Raw genomic sequence first — 26,392 nt, 5'->3', positions numbered from 1 at the left:
ACATTTTAGTGTTCACTGGCTCATTAATGAGTCCTCTTTTCAGGCAGGCATTTTTATTTCTAACTAATAAAGGTTCTCATTGAGACCAGCCCAGATGCGGCAGACTTATTGATCTTCTAGTATACCACATTACTACTTAATGACAGTGTCCTACAACTACATATTCCTGGTCAGACCTTACTGCTCTATGGCCTTCCCCTCTTTTATGCCTGTCAATAACTCGGAACCAAGAAAAGGTTAAGAAATTAAAAATGTAATATGTTGAATATAAAACTTTCCAGGGAAAGTGCTTCCAGTTAAAATATCAGTTAAATAAATGTATCAATAGATCTATCTTAAAGGGATATCATTAATTCTTGTGTTTGTTTGTATAACAACTCCCTAACAACTCTTGCACTCTTTTTCTTATTTTTTTATTTTTATTTTTCCAAGTGAAGCTGTCCCTTATTGATCACAATCTTATACTTGCTGATTTTTCTATGCCTGAAAAAGAAGCCATACTTAGAAATAATGAGCATTTATATTTAAAGTCACTTCATGTCTGAGCCTTATAACTCCTTGTTCATATATATATATAATAATTTATATGTTGTTGTTTTTTTTATTATTATTTTATTTATTTTGCAGGATTTATAGTGTTTGCGTGAATTTATTTCTGCAATTGTTGTTTTTGCTATTTTGGAGCTAAATAGCAGTAGATGTCTTACGTTTTAGTTAACTTTTATTCTACTTAGCCAGAGGGCTATTCACCCTCTGGAAAACTCGAAAGCACTCAAGATTTGTGTGCTAACTTATTGTTCACTCATTTGCATCACCCGTACGGTGTGTTAAAACTGTATTATTCCTTGCCTCCAGTGTCAGTAAAAATCCAGTCTAAATAACCAACACACGTTTTACAATCCTACTCTCAGAAAAGAAGAGCATTAGATAAACAATTTTGGACCTTTAGAGAAAACATTCACTTTTTCCTAAATAGCAAAGAAAAGCGAGCAACCGTCTACCATCAAAATAATGGCAGTGTGACATGCCACCTGAGGCTCGTGCAAACCTCGAACCTTGCAACTCGACTTTCCAGAAGTCATTAATGCCGTCCTGGGGAGCTCTTTTACACAGATCTTTAACGCCTACAGAGGTTCCACCATCTGCACATTCTGTCAATTACCACTTCTTCTGCTCCCCTTTTGAGTTGATGTTTAACTAACCTTGCTTTTCATAAGTATTCTGGGTTCAATACTGTGTGACAAGAAAAAAAAAAAAACAGTGTTAGAGGGCAATTTCTCTAGATGCGTGAGTGTTACAAATAGGAAAGGAACGGGACTGGAGGGAGCATGAATGAATACAAGATTCATGTGGTTTTGAGAATTCACTCTAATATTGAAACGGCACAGAGATCCTCAGAGATTCATGGTTTGAAATAATGGCTTGCCACCGAGGGCCAACCTTGGGGGAAGACGAGGGGTTGAGGATGCATAATACCTGCAGATTCTCAGTGCCATTAAAATGCCCCAATTTCAGTCGTAATTTAAATAAACTGTACTCACAGAAGACTCCTCAGCCCTCATGGCACTCCTATATTATTCAGTGCCATATTGCAGGAAAAACTTTAGTACAGAATGAATAAAGTATTCACAAATGGCTGAACTATGTGATAACACTTCTCATTGTGTCGCATCTCACTGAAAAGTAGTCCCCTTCTTAATATGTGAGCTGATGAACTTTATTTACTTGGCGAGTTTGAATATAACTTTGATGCAGTGCCAAGCTGACCAAGGTAATTCCTGTCTCACCGAGCAGAAATTAAATTCTTCATTCTTCTCTGATAAAAAAAAAAAACATCAAAGAGGGTTTTAATCTTGAGTTATCAGCAAGATCTCAGTCAGAGAGCCTTTTATGAATATTTTTAAAAATTCTCTTTGTTCCTCTTATTTTTGTGGGTCCTTAGACTTGAGAAATTCTGTGTTCATTCACACAGATGCAAAAGTTTTTAAGGGTGACTTGAAAAACATTTTTTTGCACTTTAAATGTTACACTAATTTGTAATGTGTCATCTTCTTCTTCTTGTCCTTTCAGCTGTTCCCTTCAGGGTTCACCACAACCATTTGCCGGCCCCCATCTTCCCCTGTTCTGTGCATCCTCGTCTCTCACAGCAACAATTTCATGTCCTCTTTCACTCGATCCATAAATTATTTTCTAGATCAACAAAGACACTGTGCAGTTCTTTAGGTTCTCCTCTATCAACAATCTCAAAGCAAATACTGCATCTGTACTATTCTCTCTCAGCATGAAACCATACTGCTGCTCACATACGTCTCTCCTGCCCTCAATCTTGCCTCCACTACTCTTTCTCATAACTTCACCGTGTGGTTCATCTCCTTCATTCCTCTATAGTTACTGCATTTCTGCACCTTATTCTTAGAAACGGGCACCAGCATTCCTCAGCCATCCACCCACTCTCTTACATCTTGCTGAATAATCAAGTCAGAAACTCTACTGCTGCATCTCCTAGACACTTTCATACTTTAATCAGTACTGTATGTCACCTGGACCAACTGACTTTTCACTCTTCATCCTCCTCATCACCGTCCTCACTTTACTTTTACTAATCTCTGCATGGCCTACAGCGTCCACCCTCTGCACTCTTCATTTGCTTTCATTTTCCTCATCCATCAGCTCTTCAAAGTACACTTTCCATCTTCCCATCATTCTGTTGGCACCTGGCACTTTAACCTTAGTCATGCAAACTTGCTGCACGTCCTTCCCATCTCTATCTCTCTGTTTCCCCACCCTGCGAAAATGATTCTTTCACTCTTTTCTGTCCAACCCAACATATTAGTCATCATATATGCTGTTTTTTTACAGCCTGTCTACTTCTTTTTTGCCAACCTCTTTCTCTGTTTACACACCTGCACATCCTCATTCCATCACCAAGTCTCCTTATCCACTTTCTTTCCAGATGTCACACCAAGTACTCTCCTTCCTGTCTCCCTGATCACATTACCTGCAGTTGTCCAGTCATCTGGAAGCTCCCCATGACCACCCAGAGCCTTTCTCAACTCCTCCTTTAAAACCATACAACACTCCCCCCTAGTCAGCTTCCAGCACTTTGAAGCTTTTCAGCTTCATTCCCCTCATTACCTGCACTGCTTTTGCCCTCTTCATTGTCCTTGCCACCAGACTAATCCTACTAACCATCATCTTATGTCGTATGAATACACTCTCACCTACCACTAATTCAGAGCCACTCATCTCATTCAGATTACATTGTCTATACAAGATGTAGTGTACCTGTGTGCTCCTACCCAACTCTGCACCCTTTGTTCCTTCCACTTCTGGAAGAAAGTACTCACTACAGCTACTTCTATTTTTTTTGCAAATACTTCCAACATCTGTCCCTCTGTGTTCCTACCCTGGATACCAAACCTGCTTATCACTTCTTCATTACCTCTACTGCCTGCACCAATGTGTCCATTGAAGTCTGCACAAATTATTACTCTCACCTCTGGGGATACTATGCTGCACTTTATTCCTTTCCACATTCTACAATCAATTTCTAGCTTACTGTTGGTGTGTCCTTCGTTATCTCTTCTTTATTTACTATATGTCCGTCCTTATTTCTTTTTTATTTACTATATGTGTGTGCATTTTGTTAAGCATTATTTGTCATGTGTATACACTTTGACAGAGATTTTGACAGCAAACAAAATATTGAATATTAATACCAGTTGTAAGACATATCCATCTACTCCGACACACTTTCCTAGTCACCAACTATTATTATATTTATATTAATATATATAAATTCAGTGGTGATAAGTATTGATGGCACTGTGTAAAAGAAAGTTACAGGGACAAACTTCTACATAAATTTAAGATACATCCGGTGAGAATTACATAATTCAAAATCCTTAATTTTTTTATTCTTATATTAAAGTTATACGGTTAGGCCCAGAAATATTTGGACAGTGACACAAGTATTGTCTTTTTAAATGTTTACAAAAACACATGTAGGTAACAATTATATAATCAATATGGGCTTAAAGTGCAGAGTCTCAGCTGTAATTTGAGAGCATTCACATGCAAATTGGAGCAAGGGTTCAGGAATTACAGCTCTTTAAAGTGTACCCACTTCTTTTTCAAGGGACCAAAAGTTATTAAATTAAATTAAATTAATATAATTAAACATTAAATAAAATAGTACAGTCTGAGAAAGAAAAGAGTGCACTGGTGAGCTTGTGAACTCAAAAAGGCCTCGACGTCCACGGAAGACATCAGCGGTGGATGATCGCAGAATCCTTTCCATGATGAAGAAAAACCCCTTCACAACATCCACTCAGGAGAAGAACACTCTCCAGGAATTGATGTATCAGTAAGTCTACTATAAAGATGAGTGAATGAAAAGGATTCACCACAAGATGGAAACCATTTAACTTCCTCAAAAATAGAAAGGCCAGAATTTACTTTGCCAAAAAACACCTGAAGAAGCCAGCCCAGTTTTGGAACAGCATTCTTTGCAAAGATGAGACGAAGACCAACCTGTACCAGAATGATGGGATGAAGAAAGTTTGGAGAATAATTTGAAGAGCTCATGATTCAAAGCATGTCTGTAAAACATGGTGGAGGCAGTGTGATGGCTTGGGCATGCATGGCTTTCAATGGCACTGGATCACTTGTGTTTATTGATGATGTGACAAAAGACAGAAGCGGACGGATGAATTCTGAAGTGCATAAGGATTTACTTTCTGCTCAGATGCAGCCAAATGCAGCAAAGTTGATTGGACGGCGCTTCACAGTATAAATGGAAAAAGATCCAAAACATGCTGCAAAAGCTACCCTGGAGTTTTTTAAAGCAAAGAAGTGGAATATTTTCCAAAATCATGAAGATTCTGTCACTGTCCAAATATTTCTGGGCCCAACTGCAGTTGTATAACAGCTCTCCAAATGCCTTCTTGAGCTGATGGTCTTCAGAAAAGTCATCTTGTCCTGTTAAAATACTGTCATGGAACACTGTGGACTACTTTATAGTGTACTTTATACCTTTTCTGATTCTTGCAAGGATATGATGTGGTAGCCCAGATCTAAGGAGCTAGGACCAGCTGTGTTCATAAGGTAGCCTTGGACAGCTTGGTCAGTCACTTTTAGTTTTACACCCTTCACAGTTCATATCTGACTTTCAACATTTACTTCTTCTAATTTCCCGTTGAGCTTCAGCTTCAGGGGTTGCTACAGCAAATCAACTTTCTCCTTTGAACCGAATTCTCTGTATCCATTACTTTCAAACCAACTAACTCCATGTTCTCTTTCACTACGTCCATAAATCTTCTCTTTGGTCTTCCTCTAGACCTCCTGTTTGGCGGCTCCAGCCTCAGGATGCTTTTACTAATATATTCACTATCCCTCCTTTGCACATGACCCAACCATCTCAGTCTGGCTTCTCTGACCTTCTCTCCAAAACATCTAACATGTGCTGTCCCTCTGATAGATTCATTCCTGATCCTATCCATCCTCAACTCAACAACTCAACAACTCCTCCAGTTCTGATTCCGGTCTTTTCTTCAATGCCATTGTCTTCAAGCCACACAGCATTGCTCGTCTCACATCTAATATTTGGATCTAATTAATATGAAGTCAAGGTACCAGATGTTTAAATTCATGAGTGCACATCTTTTTCTCTTACTACAAGTACTATCTGATGTCACAGTATCGATGGGAAATTTAATGGAGCCATTTCTGTTTCCCGTAAAAAAGTAACCCCTCCTCTGATCCATCAGCTAATGCACCGGAGGCAAACAAGGAGGCCACAGAAATAATTTCCTCTTGGAGTTTAGCCTGCCAGCCATTATAATCACAGCTTCAGCTACTGATTTCCTACCTAGCTCAGTTAAAACATGGTTTATAAATTATTTATTTTCACATTACATTTCTGTAACAATTTACTGTCAAACAATTCTCACCAGCCACTGCTGCACATTAAAATTTAAATGCTATCAAGCTGACTCGATCAATAAAGACTGTAAACAGGTTTTCTGAGCATATGCTTGTAACTAAAGTATGACTTTGACATTTAGCTCAAACCGCCATTGTTTCCAAGCACAGACTCACTAAGCCATTTGTATAGTTTGAATGCTTGTGTCCTTTTTTTAAGCACTTGTTTATCAAGGATTAACAAACATTTAGCGCTCTATTGTTTATTTCTGGCAGCAGGGCTTCATTGTTGAGAATTCATTTATGTTATTTAAGCATCCCTTGAATATAAGGTCCATTTCGTAACTGCAGCTCAGCAACAGGAACAACATGTAGGTTTGAGACCCACCGTTCTTAGCCATAATTAACTGTACATAATGTTCATTTACAATAACTCAATTTCTTCACTTCAAGAAATGGGACTCTTCAACTTTACTTGATTTTTGGTTTAAACATTAAATGCTATATAGTTTGTTTTATGTTCATACATGAAATAAAACATGTCATTACGATGGCTTTAGCTGTCAGTACTTCCTTTGATTAATATGACATTCTGATTAACTTAAAATAGAGCTCTTTCTCTAAATATGGCCTATTTTTATCATTTGTAGTGCAGTCAATGGGTCACAATTACAGTTTTTCACAAATCAGAATCAGAAGCAGAATCAGATATTCTTTGATCACCAAGTAGTTTAGCGGACGACATGGAATCATCAAAAAAAGTGAAATTGCAACTGCTTTGACACGTAGTGCAAAGGAGCAGGTAGTGCAAAGTAGTGCAAAGACAGGAGGGGTCGAGACAGTGTCACTGGGGGTCCTGAGACCCATTGATGATGCAGGTCACGAATGAGAAAAAACTGTTTTTGTGTCAGGACGTTTTGGTCCTGTTGGAAAAAAGCCGCCAGCCAGAGGAGAGTCTGTGTCCAGGGTAGCCCCAATCTTACCTGCACACTCGAGGGTCCTGTAGCAGACCTGCATCCAGATCCTGTAGAGATGGCAGACTTCAGCTCTGCAAATCGGATGATACACTGCAGTCTGTCCTTGTCTCTGGCAGTGGCAGAAGCGTACCAGACTGTTGCGGAGGAGGTGAGGATGGACTCGATAATTGAGGTGTAGTAGTGCATCATCAGCGCCTTTGGCACATTCAACATCTTCAACTAAGAACATCTTCTGCTGTGCTTTGCTGGTGATGGAGCTGATGATCAAGTACCAGAAGAGTTTCTCAGGGTGATCTCTGGCTGGGTCCTTCTACCACTGTCTTCAGAGCGTTGAACTCCAAGTTGTACCTGTAGGTAGACTCATCCGCACTAGAGATGAGCAAAATGAGGGAGATATCATCCGCAAACTTGAGGACCAAAACCTTAGGGGAAGCCGGGAGTCAGAGATATGTTTACATACAGCAGGAACAGTCAGATAGGAAGTCTGTGATCCATCTACAGATGGAGCCACAAACGTTCAGCTGGGAATGCTTCTCCTGTAACGGAGCTGGGATGATTGTGTTGAAGGCAGAGCTGAACTGTGTCCAGGTGTTGTATGAGGAAGTGGCAGTCCACGTTCACTGAATTGCCCACAGACCTATTTGCTCTGCAGGTGAACTGCAGGGGGTGCAGGAGAGGGTCTGTGATGGATTTTAGGTGGGACAGCACAAGGCGTTCGAATGATTCCATCACCACAGAGATCATGGCGACAGGTCCTTGTTTTTTGGGGATGGGGATGATGGGGGAGGCCTTGAAGCAGACTGGTATGTGGCAGGTTTCCAGTGAGCTATTAAATATGTCAGTTAACACCGGAGACAGCTAATCACTACAGTGCTTCAGGGTGGATGTAGAGACCAAGTCTGCCCCGGCCTCTTTGCGGGGTTTCTTCTTAATGAAAATCCTATTTACGGCACATCCCTTTACAGAAAGGAAAGGGGTGTTGTTGGGGAGGGGGGGGGGGATCTTAGGTGAGTAGCCCTGAAGCAGCCCCATCATCTACTGTGATGGAGGAGGTGGGGCTGGTGGGCTGAACCTGATGAGTGGTGTCACAGGTGATGGGGGTATTAAAGAATAACCAAATGAAAAATTTGAGCCCTTTGTTTATTCTGCACAATACCTAAGTAGACTTTTAAATATCTTATGTAACGTGTGATGTTATTTGGAGGTCTTGTATCAAAAAACATCCCACAGTTATCAGCAGTGAGTGAGCAAGTGAACATGTGACCTTCTTTAGGGTCATATTAGATGATGTGTGAAGACACCATATTGGGGGGTTTTGTGTAGCAGTAAAGCCTGCACCTCAGGCTTTTATTCAGCCAGTTGGTTACCCTCATGGCATCTCATTACACTGTTTATTCACACAAGTTTCATGGGTTGTATGGGCCCCCATGTAGGGTTATAAACAAGAGTTTGACAATATCATCACTCTCAATGATCAGAGGGAGGTTTCATGTGGCAGTTTTGTGTTGAAGTAAAGTGTAAGATCTGATGAGGAAGCAAAGAACAATGCACTTTATTGTCAACATTCAGTTATACATACAGCAGAACACCAGCGAAATTCTACAACTGCAAAAGGAAAGGAAAGGAAAGGAAAGGAAAGGAAAGGAAAGGAAAGGAAAGGAAAGGAAAGGAAAGGAAAGGAAATAAGGGATCCAAGTGGAAGTAATAAAGTGCTTTGCAGTCTTTGCTGTGATCTCATGAATAAAACACTTTGTTGGTACCGACTATGCAGTGTTATGTGAGCTACTTATATCCTGGCTTCATGTCTAAAGAGCCACACCAACAAAGTGAAATGATTTTACCTTGTGAATGAACCCTATGTTATGTTAGCCATGCTTTTGTTCCACAGTAGTCTGGAGCTCAGTCTGCAACACATTCTGGAAATCAATCAAAAATTCCTCTCATGCATGAATTCTGAGCATGAATATTTAGCTGTGTGTTTCCCACTTTGTACCAAGGACATTATGGACACTGGTGGAATGTGTCCACTTCCGGGGTCGGGGTCTGGTTGGAGAATGGGACGGCTATGTTCAAACGTAATGAAAAACATCAATACCAATGGTAAACAAAAGACAAACTGTGAAGAAAAAATGTTATTTATTTCAAAAACATCTATTAAATGCACCAGTGCCAAATTATTTCTTTGTATACTTCACCAACCTCTAAGAAGATGCTGGAACAAATGGTTGGGAGGAGAATGGAGGAGAATAGCATTAAAAAATGAACATCCATCCAATTATTTTCTATCCATCCACAAGGATGCTAATGTTGACTGTTTTGAAAACTACTCCTTTTTTGTTTTGTAGGTTATTTTACAATAATAACAGGTTATTTACAATAATAACATTTATATGTTTAAGCCACTATTTAAAGACAACAGATGAGTTTTTAAGTCATTGATTGAATTATATGCAACCCCAGGTGAACTGCGGATTAACTGAACATCTGCAGGTTTGTGTAGCGTATAATTAAGTAGTAAAAGCTCCACCTGCAGGGAAAAAGGGGTTAGATTTTTTTTTTTCTAAATAGTTGATAGAAATTACAAAAAGTGACTAATAAGAAATCAAGAGTGACACAGCTGTGTCAGGAAACTTTTGATAAAGTTTTTTGTGTATTTTTACATTCTTTATTCTTTTATTTTTGTTTTTGTTGCTTTAGGTTGTTTTTTTTATGTTTTAATTTTCCTTAGTTTTCCAAAACTTTTTGAAAGTTTGGAATTTCAGATTGAAGGGCTCTTCTGTTCCGACAGCTTTTGAATCAAACTTGTCTCCTCTGATAGGATCCGGATAATTTATCCTCCGTATTGTGAATCCAGATTAGGTTTTTTCTCAATTGGTTTTGCAGAAGTTCCACCCACTTTTTCTCCCAGAATAACAGCCAGAAAAGGTATTTTTCTCACCACTGCTCAATGTTCAGGTTCCAATGGTTTCTACTAAAACCATGTTGCGCTCCTGTGTCCTGTCTCAATGTGTTAAAAGTTACCCTCACAGAGCAGATTATTATTATATTAATACTAGATTTATATATTGAAAATGGCAAAACTCTCTGTCCCAATTTCAGAACTATATTTGCTGAAAGACTCATTCCTGCGTGCAAAAGAAAATAAACTCTATTTTAATTGTTAACAGTGAATCTCCTTGCACCAATTGTGCAAGGAGAATTCATTGCAAAATAAGACTCTTAACACCTCCTCTAAAGTCTTGTATCTCCTGTATTGCAGGAGGTGATGTTGGTGGACGATGAGTCCACATCCTGTTACTTCCTGATGGACTCAACAAGCTGCCACCTGCTGCTTGGCCAGCCAGGCTCGTACGCCCTGGTCGGTGAGCCCTTGACGCAGGGGGCCATCAAAAGGCTGAAGCTGGCCGTGTTCGGGAACATGGAGACAGGCACAATGAGCTACAGCCTGCGGGTTTACTGTGTGGATGACACGCCGCATGCCTTTCAGGTTGGGAAGGACTCAGATACATGGTCACATCCAGCTTCACATCACGTTTTGATCCTCCCATTCTCATCTAAAATGGAAGTGTTCTGTGAGGGGAATATTGGTATTGGAATAAATCCTTCAATACAGACTTCAATACAGATTTCAAAGTTAATAAGTAAAAGATTTGAAGTTTTAGGGTTAGTTAACATTTTGGATTGACCAAGAGCACTCTGGTTGTACAGTATCAAAGCTAATCCTCAAAAATACAACTTGCCTAATAATTGTGCACGGACAACTCAAATGTTTTCTTTTAAACTGGGAGGTAAACTACCAAGCTGGAGCTCTTCTCAGCTTCTGAGGACAAACTGTCTGAAGAGATAAAGCCAGGAAACTGTTGGTTCTGTCTCCAGCCGGGGAACGGGGGAAGAGGGAAAAGGAGAGACGGGCGGGGACGAGGGGGACGAAGACTGGGAAGGGTCTTCTGTTGTTGTCTTAAACCCCGGGAAGGGCTCCCCTCTGTAGAGGGCCTGTCTGTCTGTGCAGGGCCACCTTTCTTCTTCTGCCAAGCAACCGCACCCTGCACACCACTTCCCCCAGCCGCTCTAGGACTCTACAAGGCCCCACTTAATTATAGCTGTCCAGATTCGAGCTGCTGCCCTTCTTACGTCAAGGACTGTACACCCAGATCAACTGGCTTGCTTGAAAGCGTCTCCCCTGAGCCCTCACATCATAGTTCAATTTTTGCCTCATGTCACCCCTCTGCTGCTGCTCTTTAGCAAAACTGTGTGCAGTATCCAGGCGGTCCTGAAGCTTTCTGGTATACTCAGGTCCCATGGGTGCATCTACAGAATCTGGCAGCCGACCAAACGCCACTGCCGCCAGGGTCCGGACCTCTCCCTAGCATGAGAGCGACAGGGGAGGCCATTGACTCCTGGACTGCTGACTGACATGCCATGAGCCCCAGAGGCAGATGGTCATCCCAGTCTGGCTGGTTTTGTGCCGTGAGAATGGCTGGCTGCTTTCCCAAGGTGCTGTGAAATCTTTTAACTTACCATGTCGCTCTGAGTGTGCAAAGGTGTGGAGTGGGTCTTCTGTGCTTAAAGGCGCTCACATATGGTGGAAAACAACCGAAACTCAAAATTTCTCCTCTAGTCCGAGTATATTGTCTCTGGCACCCCAAAGTGGTTGAACATTCCATCCACCAGGGCATCCACCATGGTCTCCACCTCTGTATCTGGCAGAGTGTAAACCTCCGGCCATTTAGTGAAATAGTCTATGGCTGAGAGGACATAGCAGCTACCTTTGGCTGGACCCGGAAAAGGGCCCACTATATCCACCACCACTCTTTCCGTTGGGCCCCCACCAGAAACTGCTGGAGCGGTGCATGCGAACAGCCCTAGGGGCCTTGTGGGCTGAGCAGGGGTCAGAGCAGTGGCAGAAATCCTCCACGTCCCTCCTGCACCAACCCCAGTAGAAGCCTTGGTGGAGGTGGAGAGAGTTTCCTTAACCCCAAAGTAACCCCTGCGGCTCCCTTCCTGCAGGCCCTTGGGGACCACCACCTTCCTTCTCTCCTCCCCGCTTTTTCCATGCCAACTGCAGCACACCATGGTCCACAGCCCTTTGGTCTTGGTGGAGAATGCAGCCACCTCTTCTGCTGGTGTGGCTCCACCCACTGCAGAGCAGGCCTCAGGTCCACATCTTGGCCCTGTTGCTGTCTCCAAACTGCCGTGTCCACCTTCCCCAACCCCTGGCAAAGGTGCACCTCCCACTTTCACCTGGAGGACCTCCCCCTCTGCCTGTAGTTCCCTCTCTCGCTCTCTCTCTCTCCTTTATTTTTCACAGTTGTGACACCCTTCAGCTGCACATGGTCAACGAGAGAGAGCATCAGCATTTGTGTGTCGTATTCCAGCACAGTGTTCTACATTGGAGCCGTACACCTGGAGCTCGTCTGACCACCTGGCCACCTGGTTCTTTAAACATCATTAGTCACTGTAGGGGGGAATGATCCATTCACAACAACCTACTTAAAGTGCCTGACTGACAAAACACCTTGGAGCCTCCAAGAGGCAATGTGGGATCGGATGGACCAGCACCGGAGCCTCACTCAGGGCCTGCTGGAGGCTGCTGAACACCTCCTGAAGTTCCTTCATCCACAAAAAGTCTCCCCCCTTTTGTGATAGCTGAAACAGGGGTGCAGCCTTGCAGCCAAAATCTTGAACAAGCCTCCAATAGAACGAGGCCAATCCCAAGAAACTATTTTAGGTGTCTCTGAGTTGCAGGAAAGGGCCAGTCAGCATCGGCTCGAACCTTCTCCTTGCTGGTGCTTCAGCCCCTTTTCTTTAGTTGCTGGTGAGCACCCAGCAACCTCGTTCCAGTGCGGCATCTGTCCTGACTCCACTCACTGTGGCACTGGTCTAAGGTCAGGAGCCTGTTCCTGCTGTGCTCTCCAGTCAAGGGTGTCAACAACTTGCATTTCTCTGCAGACAAGCCCTTCTCAATCCTGCATGGGCTCTCGCTTTCCCGTATGGAGCTCTTTCTCTTGAGGCTCTCTCTTGTCACAGCCATTGGCAGCGCAGGGGCACCAGCGCATAATGTCAGCATTGGCATGTCGATTTCCAGCCCTGAACGCCACTTGGTAGACATAAGACACCAGTTTCGCCCCTTTCGCTCGATGAAGGAGATTAACCATTGGAGGCCAGAGTGGTCAGTTCAGGTCATGCAGATAGTATCGAACGTGGCTTATTACTCTTACAATATCAAGGAGTTCTCTGCATGTCATATTCTAATGTATCACAAGATTCAACCAAATTTTCAGAAATGTAGCCAATGGAAAGGCAAATTGTTGCACATGCACATGCTTCAGAACTGACTGATCAGGATAAGCCAAAGTGGTGCTTCGATCTAGTTTTGCAAATTTTGTAACTGAAATACGCTGTGGCATCACCATGAAGTGTAGACATTCTGTATGTTTCTCTGATGAATTGAAAAGTGCTTGCCTTCCCATCACCCACATATCGAATATTTTTATCTAGCATAAACCTTTCCATCCCCAGTGAATGAGGTGAAGCACTTCCATAGCTCATCTGTTATTGGTTGAATCTGTTTGAGTCATTAAAATTACAATTGGCTTACATGAACCTCTATACCCATCTCAAGGTTTTTTTTCGCAATATTCTTCTTTTTCACTTTCTATGCATCCATCTGTGAGTGCATTAATAATTGTGTCAATCATTAGGCCATAAGAAACATTATTAGCAAGTCTTGTGGCTGCAAAAAGATGGATTTATGTTTTCAAGAGTCACAAGGCATGAAATGACAATTGTATCTATCTAATTTACTTTTTTGGTCTGATGAAATTTCTAACCTAGAAGGATTAAAGAGCTGCAACTTTGAATTATTTTGTCACCATTCATGTGGCATTGGCCTTTTGCGGGTAGAAGTGCCATATGTTCTTTCATTTAGAGCCCATGGTGTGGAGGACTGTTTTACGATTTACTATTTCTTTGGCAACCAGTGTCAAATTTACATAGAAATGAACAACTCCAATGATGTATCCAGGTTCTATTATACATTCATGGTTTCTTCCCAATTCTTTAAAGTGTAAATTGAAAAAGAGTGTAACAACATTAATTTGGATGTCCCACCTACTTCTTATTCTTGTCAAAAAAACATATCGACACAGCAGCTCATCTCTTCAAGTGATGATTTCATCAGTCTAACTGTAGAGAGTGAAGACGATATTTTTTCAACTCATTAAGATCTTAACGTCCGAAACCAATCCTACTATTTCACAGTTCTATTCATCTTGCTGAATGGCTCATTCTTAGCTAATGTTATATTATTCCGTCCACTGTAAAACACAATGCGAACCACATCAATCATGTGTGAGATGAGTCATGAGATCAAGCAGATGAGAAGCACTGACAGGCCACATCAAACTTCACTGAAAGCATCCTGACAGCTTTGAATGAGTTCAGGCGAGGGGTCACCATTATAGATCCACAGTAGCTACATTCTAAATGTGTGGCGTCTAGTTCTTTCTGACCATTTTAACAAGTATGTGAGAGCTAGACAGATGGCAAAGGAGGATGACCATATTTCATGTTCCCCGCTGTCACATTTGTTTTTCCTGTGAGCGACTTTCATCTGCCAACAGTTGATTGTTTTCACACCTATATAAGTGACAATATGCAATTTGCCCCCCGGCATGCTTTTCAAATATAGCACATTTTACAGACACATTCCCGTGCCTACACGCACATAGAGACAGTCAACCTGTGTGCCTGTGTGGCCAGACATTAGTTACATCTCTGTTCCCTGACTGTTTGAGATTGAGATGCTTAAGAATAGACAGGCCAGACAATCAAGTGTCCCACAGGGACACTGAATAATGATGATAGATGAATACCTGCAGGCGACAATCAAAGTGCTTCAAAGTGCTCTTTCATCACCACAAATTCAATTTGTTGGATGGACATTTGCCCCCGCCCCGACACATTTGTTTCTGCAGCGTTAAATTCAAGCATCTGTCATATTGAGGCACCAAACATGATGCTAATGGAGAGTGCAGGTTGTTGGATTTGTTCAGAGGAAACTTGACGTCCCCATTGGGTCGCATGTTTCTTGTTCAATATTTGTGATGAGTCTGTTAGTTGATGCGACAGAGGAAAACAATTCGCAGCAGGTGTCGGTGGTGATATGTGAAGGTAGGATACCTTCAAACAGAAGGAAAGTTTTTTACTCGTTATTTTGCATTCCTTTTGAATTTAATTTCCTGTTACTTTCATTCTTTATTTCCTATTTCTTCATATTATCTCCTTTCATCTTTCGTCTTCACCCACCGGCTCTTCCTCTCCAGGGGGTGGTGGCCACAGAGAAGTCCAGAGGGGGTCAGCTCCTCGAGGAGCCAAAGATGTTGCCTTTCCAAGCGAACACCTTCAGCCTGCAGGTGTCCATACAGGATGTTCCCCAGTTCCTGTGGAGCATTAAACCCTTTACCACATGTCAGGTAACTTTGTGGTCATGATAGCACGCATCAGATATTTATGTGCTAATTACCAGCAAGATCCGGCTCATACCTGAAACTGTTAATTAGTGTATCGTGTGTGTGTGTGTGTGTGCGTATTTGTGTGTGAGATCATTTTCAGTTCAGTTCACTTACCCTTCAAAGAGTTCTCAGAAAAGTATGATGTGTTTGTCCTTGTTTGTGTGTCTGTGGATGAAATTAGGGTTCAATTTTCAAGAGTTAAATGATATTATTTTATCATGACACAGCATAGTGCAAACTATACATGATGAAACAAAGAGAAAAATGCAAAGGGGAGTGAGCTTTGTGGGAGAAGCTGAATAAAAAAATGGAAAAACAAGATTGAAAAGCTGCAATGTTTTCGTAAGTACAAAAATAAACTATATCATTTGGACACAGCTTTCACAGTGTCCTGATCTCAGCCTGCTAAAAATGTGAAGGAGATATACAGCTCTCAAATATTATCCTCGAAACAGCAAAGAGGGATTTTTTTTATAATAGCGGTGTTCATCCTTCCAGCATAGTTCAAGGCAGTTGAAGAAACTCTGCCTAGGTAATCTGTGATGACAGTAAGGCTCAGACAGGAGAAGAGAAGCTAGGAAAGGTAAGAAATGAGAGGAGAGGAGAAAAGAAGAGAGGAGAGGAGAGGAAAGCTGCTGTTTAAAATGCAAAAGTATAACAATTTGAGACACAATGGGATTTTTAAGGACTAAAAATCCAGTTTCCAACTTTACCATATTCAAGACTCACTAGTCTTGACAGTGACTCAGAGGTTTTTTTTTTTATAAGCACTTCATATTCAATTTGATTCCCCCCTTTTGTTCATTTTCGCTGAATTCTTACAAGAAGGGAACCTTGAAGACAATATTGAGCAGATTCACAGGTCTAATTAAGGTAGATCTTAAACGGGGATTCATTTTAACATCTTTATATTCATGCAAGTACTAGTGGTAGTACTTCTAATATGGAGACTCATTAGATTGTCAGTTTGCTTTCTGCAGGCCTTGATATAACAGTTGGCAGTCTGTAATGCTAGCATGAGTGTTTTGGTATGTTTTGCTACCTACTGATATCTCCTGAATGCAAAGCTGTTTTCTTACATATCTATGCTCCCCATGCAGATTAACAATACAAGCGTTTATAGTTGCTGTAGTCACAAATCAATATCTGGAGTTGGATCTGCTAATCTCAATCATTTTTTGAGAACATTAATACCTGCATCTTCATGTTGAAACAATCATCCGACTGCATTCTTATTAATCTAGAAGAAATGTATTGCATATATAAACAGGAGCAAATAGCCGTGGTTGGGATAATTAAACTGAATTAAAAGATGCGCTGGATTTTCAATCCGAGCCGCATTGAAATCGTAAGCTGATGTTTTGAACAGTCGCAGGTTGGGTTGAAGGTATCTGAACTATATAATCTAGTTCCGCAAAACCCAATTTCTGCACAGCCCTGTGTTACCTGCGTAGCGGTGTCCGAGACCTACTGCTCATACATAGTGCAATAAGATTACAAAGCAAATCCAAACCTGAGATTGATATTATTTTTGAACTGTTGACATCCATCTTGTTTCTTTTGGTTTTTTTTTTTTGTTCAATTTAAAACTGCTCTTCTACAGAGAACCCTGCTGCCACCGCCATTCCCTTTTTTAGGATCATAAAGATGGATGTGACTTGAGATGAATAGCCTGGTGTTTACCTTTGTCTTCAGGAGAATTAAGATGCAAAAGTATTAAATTGAACTCAGCGTTTAAATTCTGTTTTGTCCTTGTTGTTGCTGGCCCTCTTGCCACTGTTGCTGCTGAAAGATGTGAATGCAGGGTGGAAGCTCTACATCCACCTTTTCTTCACCCTTATTTATGAGTGCCTCCAGGACGCAAAACAGCTTTGGTGGAGCAGGTGTAGAATAATAGCGAAGCAACGTGCCATACATCAAGACAGCTCTTAGTGCTAAAGAGCATCCAAGCCTTCCATGTCCATCACCTCCCCCTTACCTATTCCCATCCTTCCCTCCTCATCCTCGCCGCCTCTTCCCCCGACTCTATTATCTCCCACTGTGCGCTGCCCCATGCAGCCGAGATCAGAGCTGCAGGGGTCAGGTCTTCACCAGGCACACAGCTCACTTCTTTTAATATGATCTTCCCTAAGAATCATTTACGGGCCACTTTAATATGCACATTTGACCGAGATGGTGTCTCACAGAGGTCAAGGTCGTTCCCTACAGATGCTTTTGGAACTTAATTATACATCAAAGATTTTTCCCCAGTCTTCATATTACATAGTGTAGTTTGAGCTGAGAAGCCGCTCCTTCGCTATATTCTTACAAAGACCTGAGGCTATACTAGATGTCATCCTGGATAACCATTTCATTCTTTTTTCAACAATACATATGGCTATATATGTACCCATTGAATCCCATAAACTTCAATGGTAGCTATATCTTGCATTTTGTGTTGCATGTGGCAGCATGGTCACACAGAATAGGAAGCTGACTCATCTCATTTTGGGCATATGTTAAACATCGCCGCATTACTTCATGCCTCTCATGTCTGCCATCTTCTGCCTGCTCAGGAATTCTCCTTCCCTCAAGTGTGGTGCAGCAACCAGCAGCCCCTGCACTGTGCCTTCTCTCTGGAGAGATACAGCTCTGCCACCGCCCAGCTTTCCTGCAAAATCAGCGTCCGGCAGGTCAAAGGTCACGAGCAGATTCTGCAGGTCTACACAGCAGTGGCTCAGGTGAGGCTCTGCTGCTGAGTGGACACGTCACTTTCTTGCCCAACCTTTGTTTAACCTTCGTACAGAGAGTCCGCTGGCAGAAGAGCATGCACTCAGGAGTTAGCTTTTATTATGTATTAATAGAATGAGGATTCTCAATTGCCAGAATCAGGCTAGTGTTAGGGTTAGGATTAGGTTTTGCACATATATATTGGTATCTATATTCATATATTTGTCTATAATCTAGATAGATAGATAGATAGATAGATAGATAGATAGATAGATAGATAGATAGATAGATAGATAGATAGATAGATAGATAGATAGATAGATAGATAGATAGATAGATAGATAGATAGATAGATAGATCGATCGATAGATAGATAGATTTTATTTGGTCACAAACTGATCATTTTTTGATCAATTTTATCCATTTTATTCGGATAAATTACTCCATATCAATGATCGTTTACAAACAATATATGTAATGCGAAGCCAAAACTTTTAGAATTTTTTTCTCATTTTTCTTATTTATGTCCTTAGTAGTAACAGCGGCTTCCACAATCTATTCCAAGTCTTTTCAAACTATTTGATGTATGAATATCAATTTTGCAATCGTTTCAAGGTAACCTGCTTTCCTGCCTAGCCTTACTTTGGGAAACCTTGACACCCACAAGACCTCAGGCTGTCCTTCAGGGCTCATTCAACAGTGGTGAACACTTCAATTGGGAAGGATATCTGCAGGGTCATTTATATATATCTATGTGAATGATGAATGTATTACGATTTTTCAATCTGTGCATCCTTTGCTTTGTCAGTTTTCATTGACACTTTTTACAGGTTTACAGGTATAAACAGGAAAGCATAGGGGTCTGCATTGCATGCACCTCACAAGAAAGGTTGTATTGTTACAGTGACAGTGAATATACTCGCCCAGTGGTCTGCTGACAAACAATGCCTGGGCTTCCAATGTATGATAAATAGTGATGCCAATGTTTGTAGTCGCGTCATGTCAAGTTCCACAGAACAGGTTGGTGACACAAAGAAAGTAATGAATGTTAGCTGTGTTCCTATTAGCCAAGAGCCGTAGAGAAATTGCTCTCGATAAGGAAAACATCAGCTAGTCTTTCCCATTTAAAGCTGAATATTAAATGCAAATATTGGCCAGGCAGAATAGCTTGATTCATGTTCAATTTTGTAGTTTTCCACCCATTAAAATCTAATTACAAACAGATCTCGTAGACAATCTATTAGACAGTCAATACCAGGAGAGCTTGTTAAACAAAGCCAGTTTACTCAAGTGCAGTGATTGAGTTCCACATTGTAGTACCTGTAGTTAAATTACCATATTTCCTCTCCAATTTATGTTTTATGCTGTCGGACCTTACTTGGGTTGAGTCTTGTTATACTTTTCCAGTTTGACTAAGGTTAACAAGCTCAATACTTCTTTCACCTCTGGCAGCCACTGACAGCTTGAATACTAAAACACTACAGACAGACTCTGCAACTTCCCAGAAACAAAGGATGTAGTCAGTTTGAATTCTTTGGGCAGACAGTTGAGTTTCGAAGTGATTTTATGTCTCTCACCTCAACCCTTACAAATGACCGTGTTGAGTGCACATGTGTGGGTTTCAATTTAACAACTGTCTTTAGATGCAACTCTGTGACCCATCAGGAAGTAATTCTGGTCAGATGAAAAACAGCAGATCTCAAAACCAACAAGTGAGCTGGAGGCATGCCAGCAAATCAGTAATGGCACCGAGTCATTTTACACGGCGCTAACTATTTATCGGAGCAAAAAGGCAATCTCAGGTCAAGTGGTCATTGTGAATGATAATCAATACTGTTTAATACTAATAGTTTTAAGTAAAGATTAGTTGTCAGTTTTATGTGGAGTTGCACTTTATATTTAAAACCATTTCTGTTTCTGACTCTGGGCACGTTTTTTCAGAGCAAAATCAACAGCATCTAAAATTATTATACCTTGCTCGTTGTGCTCAAAATAAAAGCGTAATTGCAGGACGGCTTCCTTCTGAGAACTGAGTACTGTGCAATACAATTGTTGTGTTGTATACTGTCGATACTTCCATAGCATATGTACAAATTAGTGCACAGTTCTCCTATGATAGACTCATAATGCTTGAAATGTTGTTGTGAAAACTGATTGCAACTGTAACAATGTATTAAAGTGAACCTGCTTGTGTGACAGTGTTACAGTGACCACAGAATACCTGGAAAATAATAACCAGTCTTCAGAGAGTTTTTCAAACTACCGGTATATTGTAATATTAAGATGTTAGATTAACAAATCTTCCAAGTTCCATAATTGAGTTAGTAAAGACTAACTAAAGTATTCATGCTCTACTATTGGAATGACTTCTAAGATTTGAATACAGTACCGACTCCTGTGAATTATTATTACGTTATACACTGATGACTCCGTTCACACATTATCTTGCAAAAAAGGATTTCTGACTCCTCAGGGTTAAATGTAGTACCGTGCAATGTAGTTATGTAATGACAAGAGTATTTAGTATAAGCACTCAGAATTTTGTAATTTAATGTTACATAGGACTCACATTATAATGCAGATATTACATTGCACTTTGGAGCTCATTTACTAGTTGATAATAATCTGATTATTGTCTGTTTCTGTTGTGCCTCCTCACCCCCCCAGGCGGAAAAGGAATCGGTTCCTTTTTTTATGCAGACAGACTGCACCGTCACGTCCCAGACAGGGCCCAAGGCCTTTAAAATCCCCCTGTCCATCCGCCAGAGGATTTGCGCCACGTTCGACACTGCCAACGCCAAGGGCAAAGACTGGCAACTCTTAGCCCAGAAACTTCACTTAGATCGGTGAGCCTCTTCCTCTCTCTCTAAGACCGAGTGCCCCATGCAGCCTTTTTTATTGTAATGTCTTCACCATGGACCCATGCTGATCTGCATGATAACAATAGCAGTGAATGTTGTTATGCTCATGAATGCAGCTTTTAAATCCTGCTTGTTGCCACATACCTTTTTATTTTTCTTCCTCTCTCGCTGCAGTAGAAGACAACTGATTATCTAACCACATAGCACATGAACAAATATATTCATTGCTAAATGCTGCTGCTTTCTCACTCAAAAAGCTGCACAATATATAATGTATATTATGTACAGTCTATAGAGAATATAAAGAATAAAGAAATTCACCTCTACCATTTCAGTCCATCTGGATCCCAATAAAAAAAAAGGAAAATGTATAAACTCTGTCTCTGACCCGTTGTCCTGGCATGAGGTAGCGAGAATCTCAAGTAAAATGCATATTTCATGAGACACTCGTATCTTAAAATTCTTTGGGTTTCCAAATTATCTAGAAAAGCTTTCCTCTTCAAAAGGATTTTGATGTGACCAGTGCCAGTAACCTTTATGTTGCATGTTATTATTTCTCTTTCAAAAGGCCAGATAGAGGTGGTGAAACAGTGCCCCCCTCTGGAATCCTCTTGAAATGATAGACCAAAGCACCAGCTCCCATTCATTTGGACACTATCTGAGAAAAGAATCCAATTATTAACCGTAACTTGTGATGTAAATTACATTTTTTATTAGCCGCCTCATTGTTACGCCTTAAACTAGATGCTTGTGTTTAGTACAGCAAGACAATCCAATTTGGGTTAAATTAATACAGACACAGATAAGTATAATAAGCAGGTTTAGAAATATTGATTTAGTGGTGACACATTCAAAAAAGGGATATAAGGATGGGCTGCAAACATTATAGCATTTTTTAATGCAATCCTTTTCATAATTAGGTGCATATCCCGGGCGATGTTATTACAGAAAAATGGTCCATTTTCAATAGACAATTGAACCAGAATGTGAAACACAATCCCCTAATTTACTCCTTGGATCTCCTGAAATAAATTTTGCTGGTGTTGCAAGTGAATTTTACTTTGCATTTATCTATCCTGTTGATTTAATTTGCATCTAATTATGTACATCTTTAATCCTCACCCAAATAGCAAAATGGAAATCACATCAAAATTATAAACCTGTGTATATTTAAAGGGGACCTGATTTGCTAATTTCCAGCTTTGCATTTATATATTTGACCACAAGCTTTTTGTCAGTCAAAAAAAATAATGCACCATCTACAAGTCCTTAATGACTCTCTGTTCATCCTGTCTGGAAGAAGCTGCTTTATGTTACCTAGAAACAGAGAGTTGGACACAGGAGCATGAATTTAGCTGGCTGGAAAGACCCAAAGAATTCATTTTATTCATTCTGAAGAATCATGGACAAGTAGGATATGATGTATTGGCAGAACTCACCAGAAGCTCGAGATCAGGTAGATCAAGTAAATAACAAATTTGGACACTGAGCAGTCAACAAATAAATATAGAAATGCATTTTATAAAGGATGCCCATATTTACAAAGCTGAAACATGTTATGGAAATTAGCAACCTCTGAATCAGGAATGCAGAGAAATTCGGCATAGGTAAATGTTTTTTTTTGTTCCTCTCAATGTTCCATTTCATGGCAAAAGGAAGAAATGAGCAGAAACAATGATTTACGTTTAAGAAGCTAAAAACGGGAAGGGGAAGTTTAACCTTATTACACCTAAATAATTTCATATGTACTACAAAATAATTTTGACGGTATTATGCACATTTTCACATTTGCTGCTTATATAATACGTGAAAAGTAGAACAAAACGGAGAACCAGTTAACTTTTGGAATGAAAAAAAAATGTAAGCAACGGCACAGATCTCTTGCTATTCAGGTGAAGCACAATATTACATAAAGATTGTGAAGCAGCATCAGCAGTTGGTTAACGATATGATAACCAGACATTCAGTGACAGATCCTTCCTCGAGGAGCACAAATAAAGCAGATAAAATACACATCAAGCTTGCCTTGCTTTTGAAACGGGACACTGCCCATCCCATATTAGCGAGTAGCCTGGTACCATCCACAGTTCAGGAAATGCTGCAAAACATGCAGCCTTGCTTAGTGTGGAAATGGAGGCAAGTGCCTTTCAGAAAAACAGGGAGTAGCGAAGGCCTAGTTTCAGTCTCGATACACGTCTTTTCAAATGTCACTCCTCACTTGGGAGAACTTCCTTCTTTATCGGACAGAATGTAGAAAGTTTTGTCATGGAAAGTGACTCTTGCCATGCATGCACTAACTGGGACAACAACTACAACTTCCTGTTCTCAAGACTAGAAAGGTCACATGATCAGAATACATGCTCAGAACTTCTTTTTTAGGAACCTTGAAAAAATGTACAAGTATTTAAAGTAGGGGACAGTAAGATTATGAAATAGCTAAAAGAAATCCGCAGAGCATCACTTCTACTGTAACAAAATATTTCTAATGGACTGTACATTGGGGATATCAGTTCAGAAATAGTGCATTGATTTTGGTTCAGGGCAACACTCAGGATAATAAATACCTGACAACAGAATTGCTTTTGTTGAATATGGTGAGAAAAACCTCATCATGATATCCTGTTTGTCTGCAAGTCATTATTTTGCGCTCATTAAATATGAATGATCCTAACGATGTGATCTGATTTATCATTGTCTATTTATTTTTAGCCCTATATTTGGCTTTGGTTTTTGTGTAGTCTATCAATTAAAACATTTTTAATATCTTCTGTACAACAAAAGTAAGGTAGATGGATGGAAAAATGACAGTTTGAAACATTTGTTTCATACTGGTAAAAATATGTTTGTTTTTTTTTTCAGTTTGAAACTTTTTTTTCAATTTGCTTTTATTAATTTATCTTGGTACTAAAAAAATAAATTAATTAATTAATTTTAAAAAAATTCAAACTGATTGACATGCGAACTCTCCAGCAGGGTAGTGGAGCTTCGGATAGACAAAATGTGGCATGACCTGAAACGTTAAGCTACAGGGCGACATTATGCCAAAGGCTTGCACAACAATCCAATACTAAATATTTAGAAGGAGGCCTTCCTTCACACAATCCCGTTAACCCATGTTTTATCTTGGTATTTGGGTCTGTGTTCATTCTGTCACCACTGGTTACAAATGTGTTCACCATTATATCTCCCAAGTGGGTCTGAAAGGACTGTGTCACTGTCATGTAAGTGGTGATCCTCATGGTTAGACTGAAGAATCTTGAAGAACAAAGACGCAAAAATAAAAAACGCAAACAAGTAATCATTCGAATGAAACCATTAGGAGTTGCCGTTTTTTGCTGCTAGGAAACACATAGTTGACATGTCATTGTGACAGTGTGTGAACTTTGACCAGTCTCAATCCTAATCACCTGTGAAATTCAACAATTCTGTTTCCTGCAGGTCTGGAATATCTAAGTTTTGCTTAAAAACAAGTGGCAATTCTTAAGAATGACTGGGTCCAAATCAAGGCTCAACCTCAAGACTAGGTTTGGGATTGAATCAGCCCAGATGTTTGATATTTATTTTTTGGAGTTTGATGTCTATTAAATGTTTATTGCTACTGCATTGTATTTTCCTCTGGAAGGGAGGAACCAAGCAAAGTCTATTATCAAGTCTGGTTGATTCATTTAAAGACACGGTCTATCAAATCTATCTGAAAAATGTACATGTTCACATGGCCTGTAAATATTCTAACAACTATCACCATTCTACACACAACCAAATTAAGCACAATCAGAAAACTGTTTGCCATGTCTTTGAAAAGAAACATTAAACATTTTTTATTGTTCTAAGGGCAAATATATGCCAAGATGCAGTATGCATCTGCATCGAAGTGTAAGTATCTCCCTTCTCTCACCTTCTATTCATTCAATATTGTTTACACCTCCACAGAAACCTGGGTTATTTCGCAAAGCAGCAGAGTCCATCGGCGGTCATACTGAGCCTGTGGGAGGCCCGTCACCAGGACAGTGCTGACCTTGACTCTCTAGCCAGCGCTCTTGAGGAGATTGGCAAGATCCACTCCAAAAGCTCCTTCAAGGAGCAGGAAGAGTCAGAGTCTGACTGCAACTACATAGAATTGGGCAGTTTCTACGGAACAGACTCACTGACAAACCATAACACAGACGAGTTGCCTCCTGAGTACACAGGATGAGACCACAGACAGGGAAATAAAAACTGAGGTGTGTCTGAGGGGGCGCAAGGATGATATGCTTTGGCACAGCACACTGGAAAGTACCCAAGATCAGTTGAAGTGGATTGTGCAATACAACACATTGACTGGGATGGAATGGGGGAGGGGAAGGGCAATCCACCACCCACTGTTTTTCTGAGGATAACCTGTAAATCATGTTATGCCTTTATTTTCACTTCTTACACATATGCTGTTTATTTGCAGTTCTTTTTATATTCAAGATCAAGAAGCGAAGTATGGGAGGGGGGGACCACGCGTGTCCGGTGTTTGAGGATCAAAAGTGTTAAAAAAATTGGAGCTGTCCCTGTGCAGCCCTTTGCTTCCTGTGGTTCATGTGACTGCTGATGTTCAAGAGTTCTGGGGAAACAAGCGTGACATCATTTCACAGACAAGCCTAGCAAATCATCATATTTGTGTCAGCAAAGGGCCATTTTCTTAGAAGCACTATGTTTTATTCATATATACTTTAAGTGGAACATATAATTGTTGTGATTGTGAGCATACTAAGCAAATTTGATAGTTTTCAACTCTAAAAAAAGAAAGAAAGAAAAAAAGATAAACATCTAATGATGTCTGATTTCAGCCACTGTGCAATGTTTTGTAAAGCCCTTGGTCTCATGAAGACCTTGGTCTTCCCACATGTCAAATAAAACATGGCCCGTGTATGACATGGTTATATATAAGGTTCCAGGAGAGAACATTTTAATCATATAAAACAGTATTTACACTGTGAGCCATTGAGAAAGATTTTGAAACAATATTACCTGTTCTTTGAGTTGGATGCAAGTCAGTATATATCAACCTTAAAGTTTTTTTTTTTCTTTTTTGGGTGGTGGAGGTTGCTGTGGCACCAATCATAAGCTAGACGTGCTTTTATTTTTATTTTCTCCCTGCTGTTGTGCATATCTAGAAACCTTCCCCTTTACCCAACCAAATTCATGGCAAGCGTATGTTGTAATTTTACATCAATTCCAAATATTTGGGCCAAAATGTCTCATAATTCTGAACATAATGCATTAAGACTAAAATCAAATAAGTACAAGTCTACACTATGAATGAATAGTTCCCAATAGAGGCAAGTTAGTTTAAGTTTTAGTTATAGTTAATAAGACCACATAGACTAGACCAGGGATGTCAAACTCATTTTTGTCCGGGGGCCATATATGGCCTAATTTGATG

General features: G+C 40.4%; 1 protein-coding gene across 2 annotated transcripts in view; it reads left to right on the top strand.

Moving 5' to 3' along the window:
- Positions 1-25,725, top strand: part of LOC147221751 (netrin receptor UNC5D-like) — a 214,397-nt gene extending 188,672 nt beyond the window's left edge. For both annotated transcript variants that reach the window (XM_086169480.1, XM_086169479.1), the window contains 5 exons: positions 10,159-10,386; positions 15,224-15,373; positions 17,968-18,132; positions 20,789-20,967; positions 24,913-25,725. In XM_086169480.1, coding sequence (XP_086025606.1) covers positions 10,159-10,386; positions 15,224-15,373; positions 17,968-18,132; positions 20,789-20,967; positions 24,913-25,174 — 984 coding nt within the window. In that variant the 3' untranslated portion in view covers positions 25,175-25,725. The remainder of the gene's footprint in view (positions 1-10,158; positions 10,387-15,223; positions 15,374-17,967; positions 18,133-20,788; positions 20,968-24,912) is intronic.
- The last annotated feature ends 667 nt before the right edge of the window (positions 25,726-26,392 follow it).

Source organism: Fistularia commersonii, chromosome 22 (assembly GCF_037954325.1).
Source record: "Fistularia commersonii isolate RoL2024-O1a breed Wild chromosome 22, RoL_Fcom_v1.0, whole genome shotgun sequence".
NCBI lineage: Eukaryota > Metazoa > Chordata > Actinopteri > Syngnathiformes > Fistulariidae > Fistularia > Fistularia commersonii.
The sequence above is the reverse complement of the archived record's forward strand: the minus strand, read 5'-3'. Positions and strand labels throughout refer to the sequence as shown.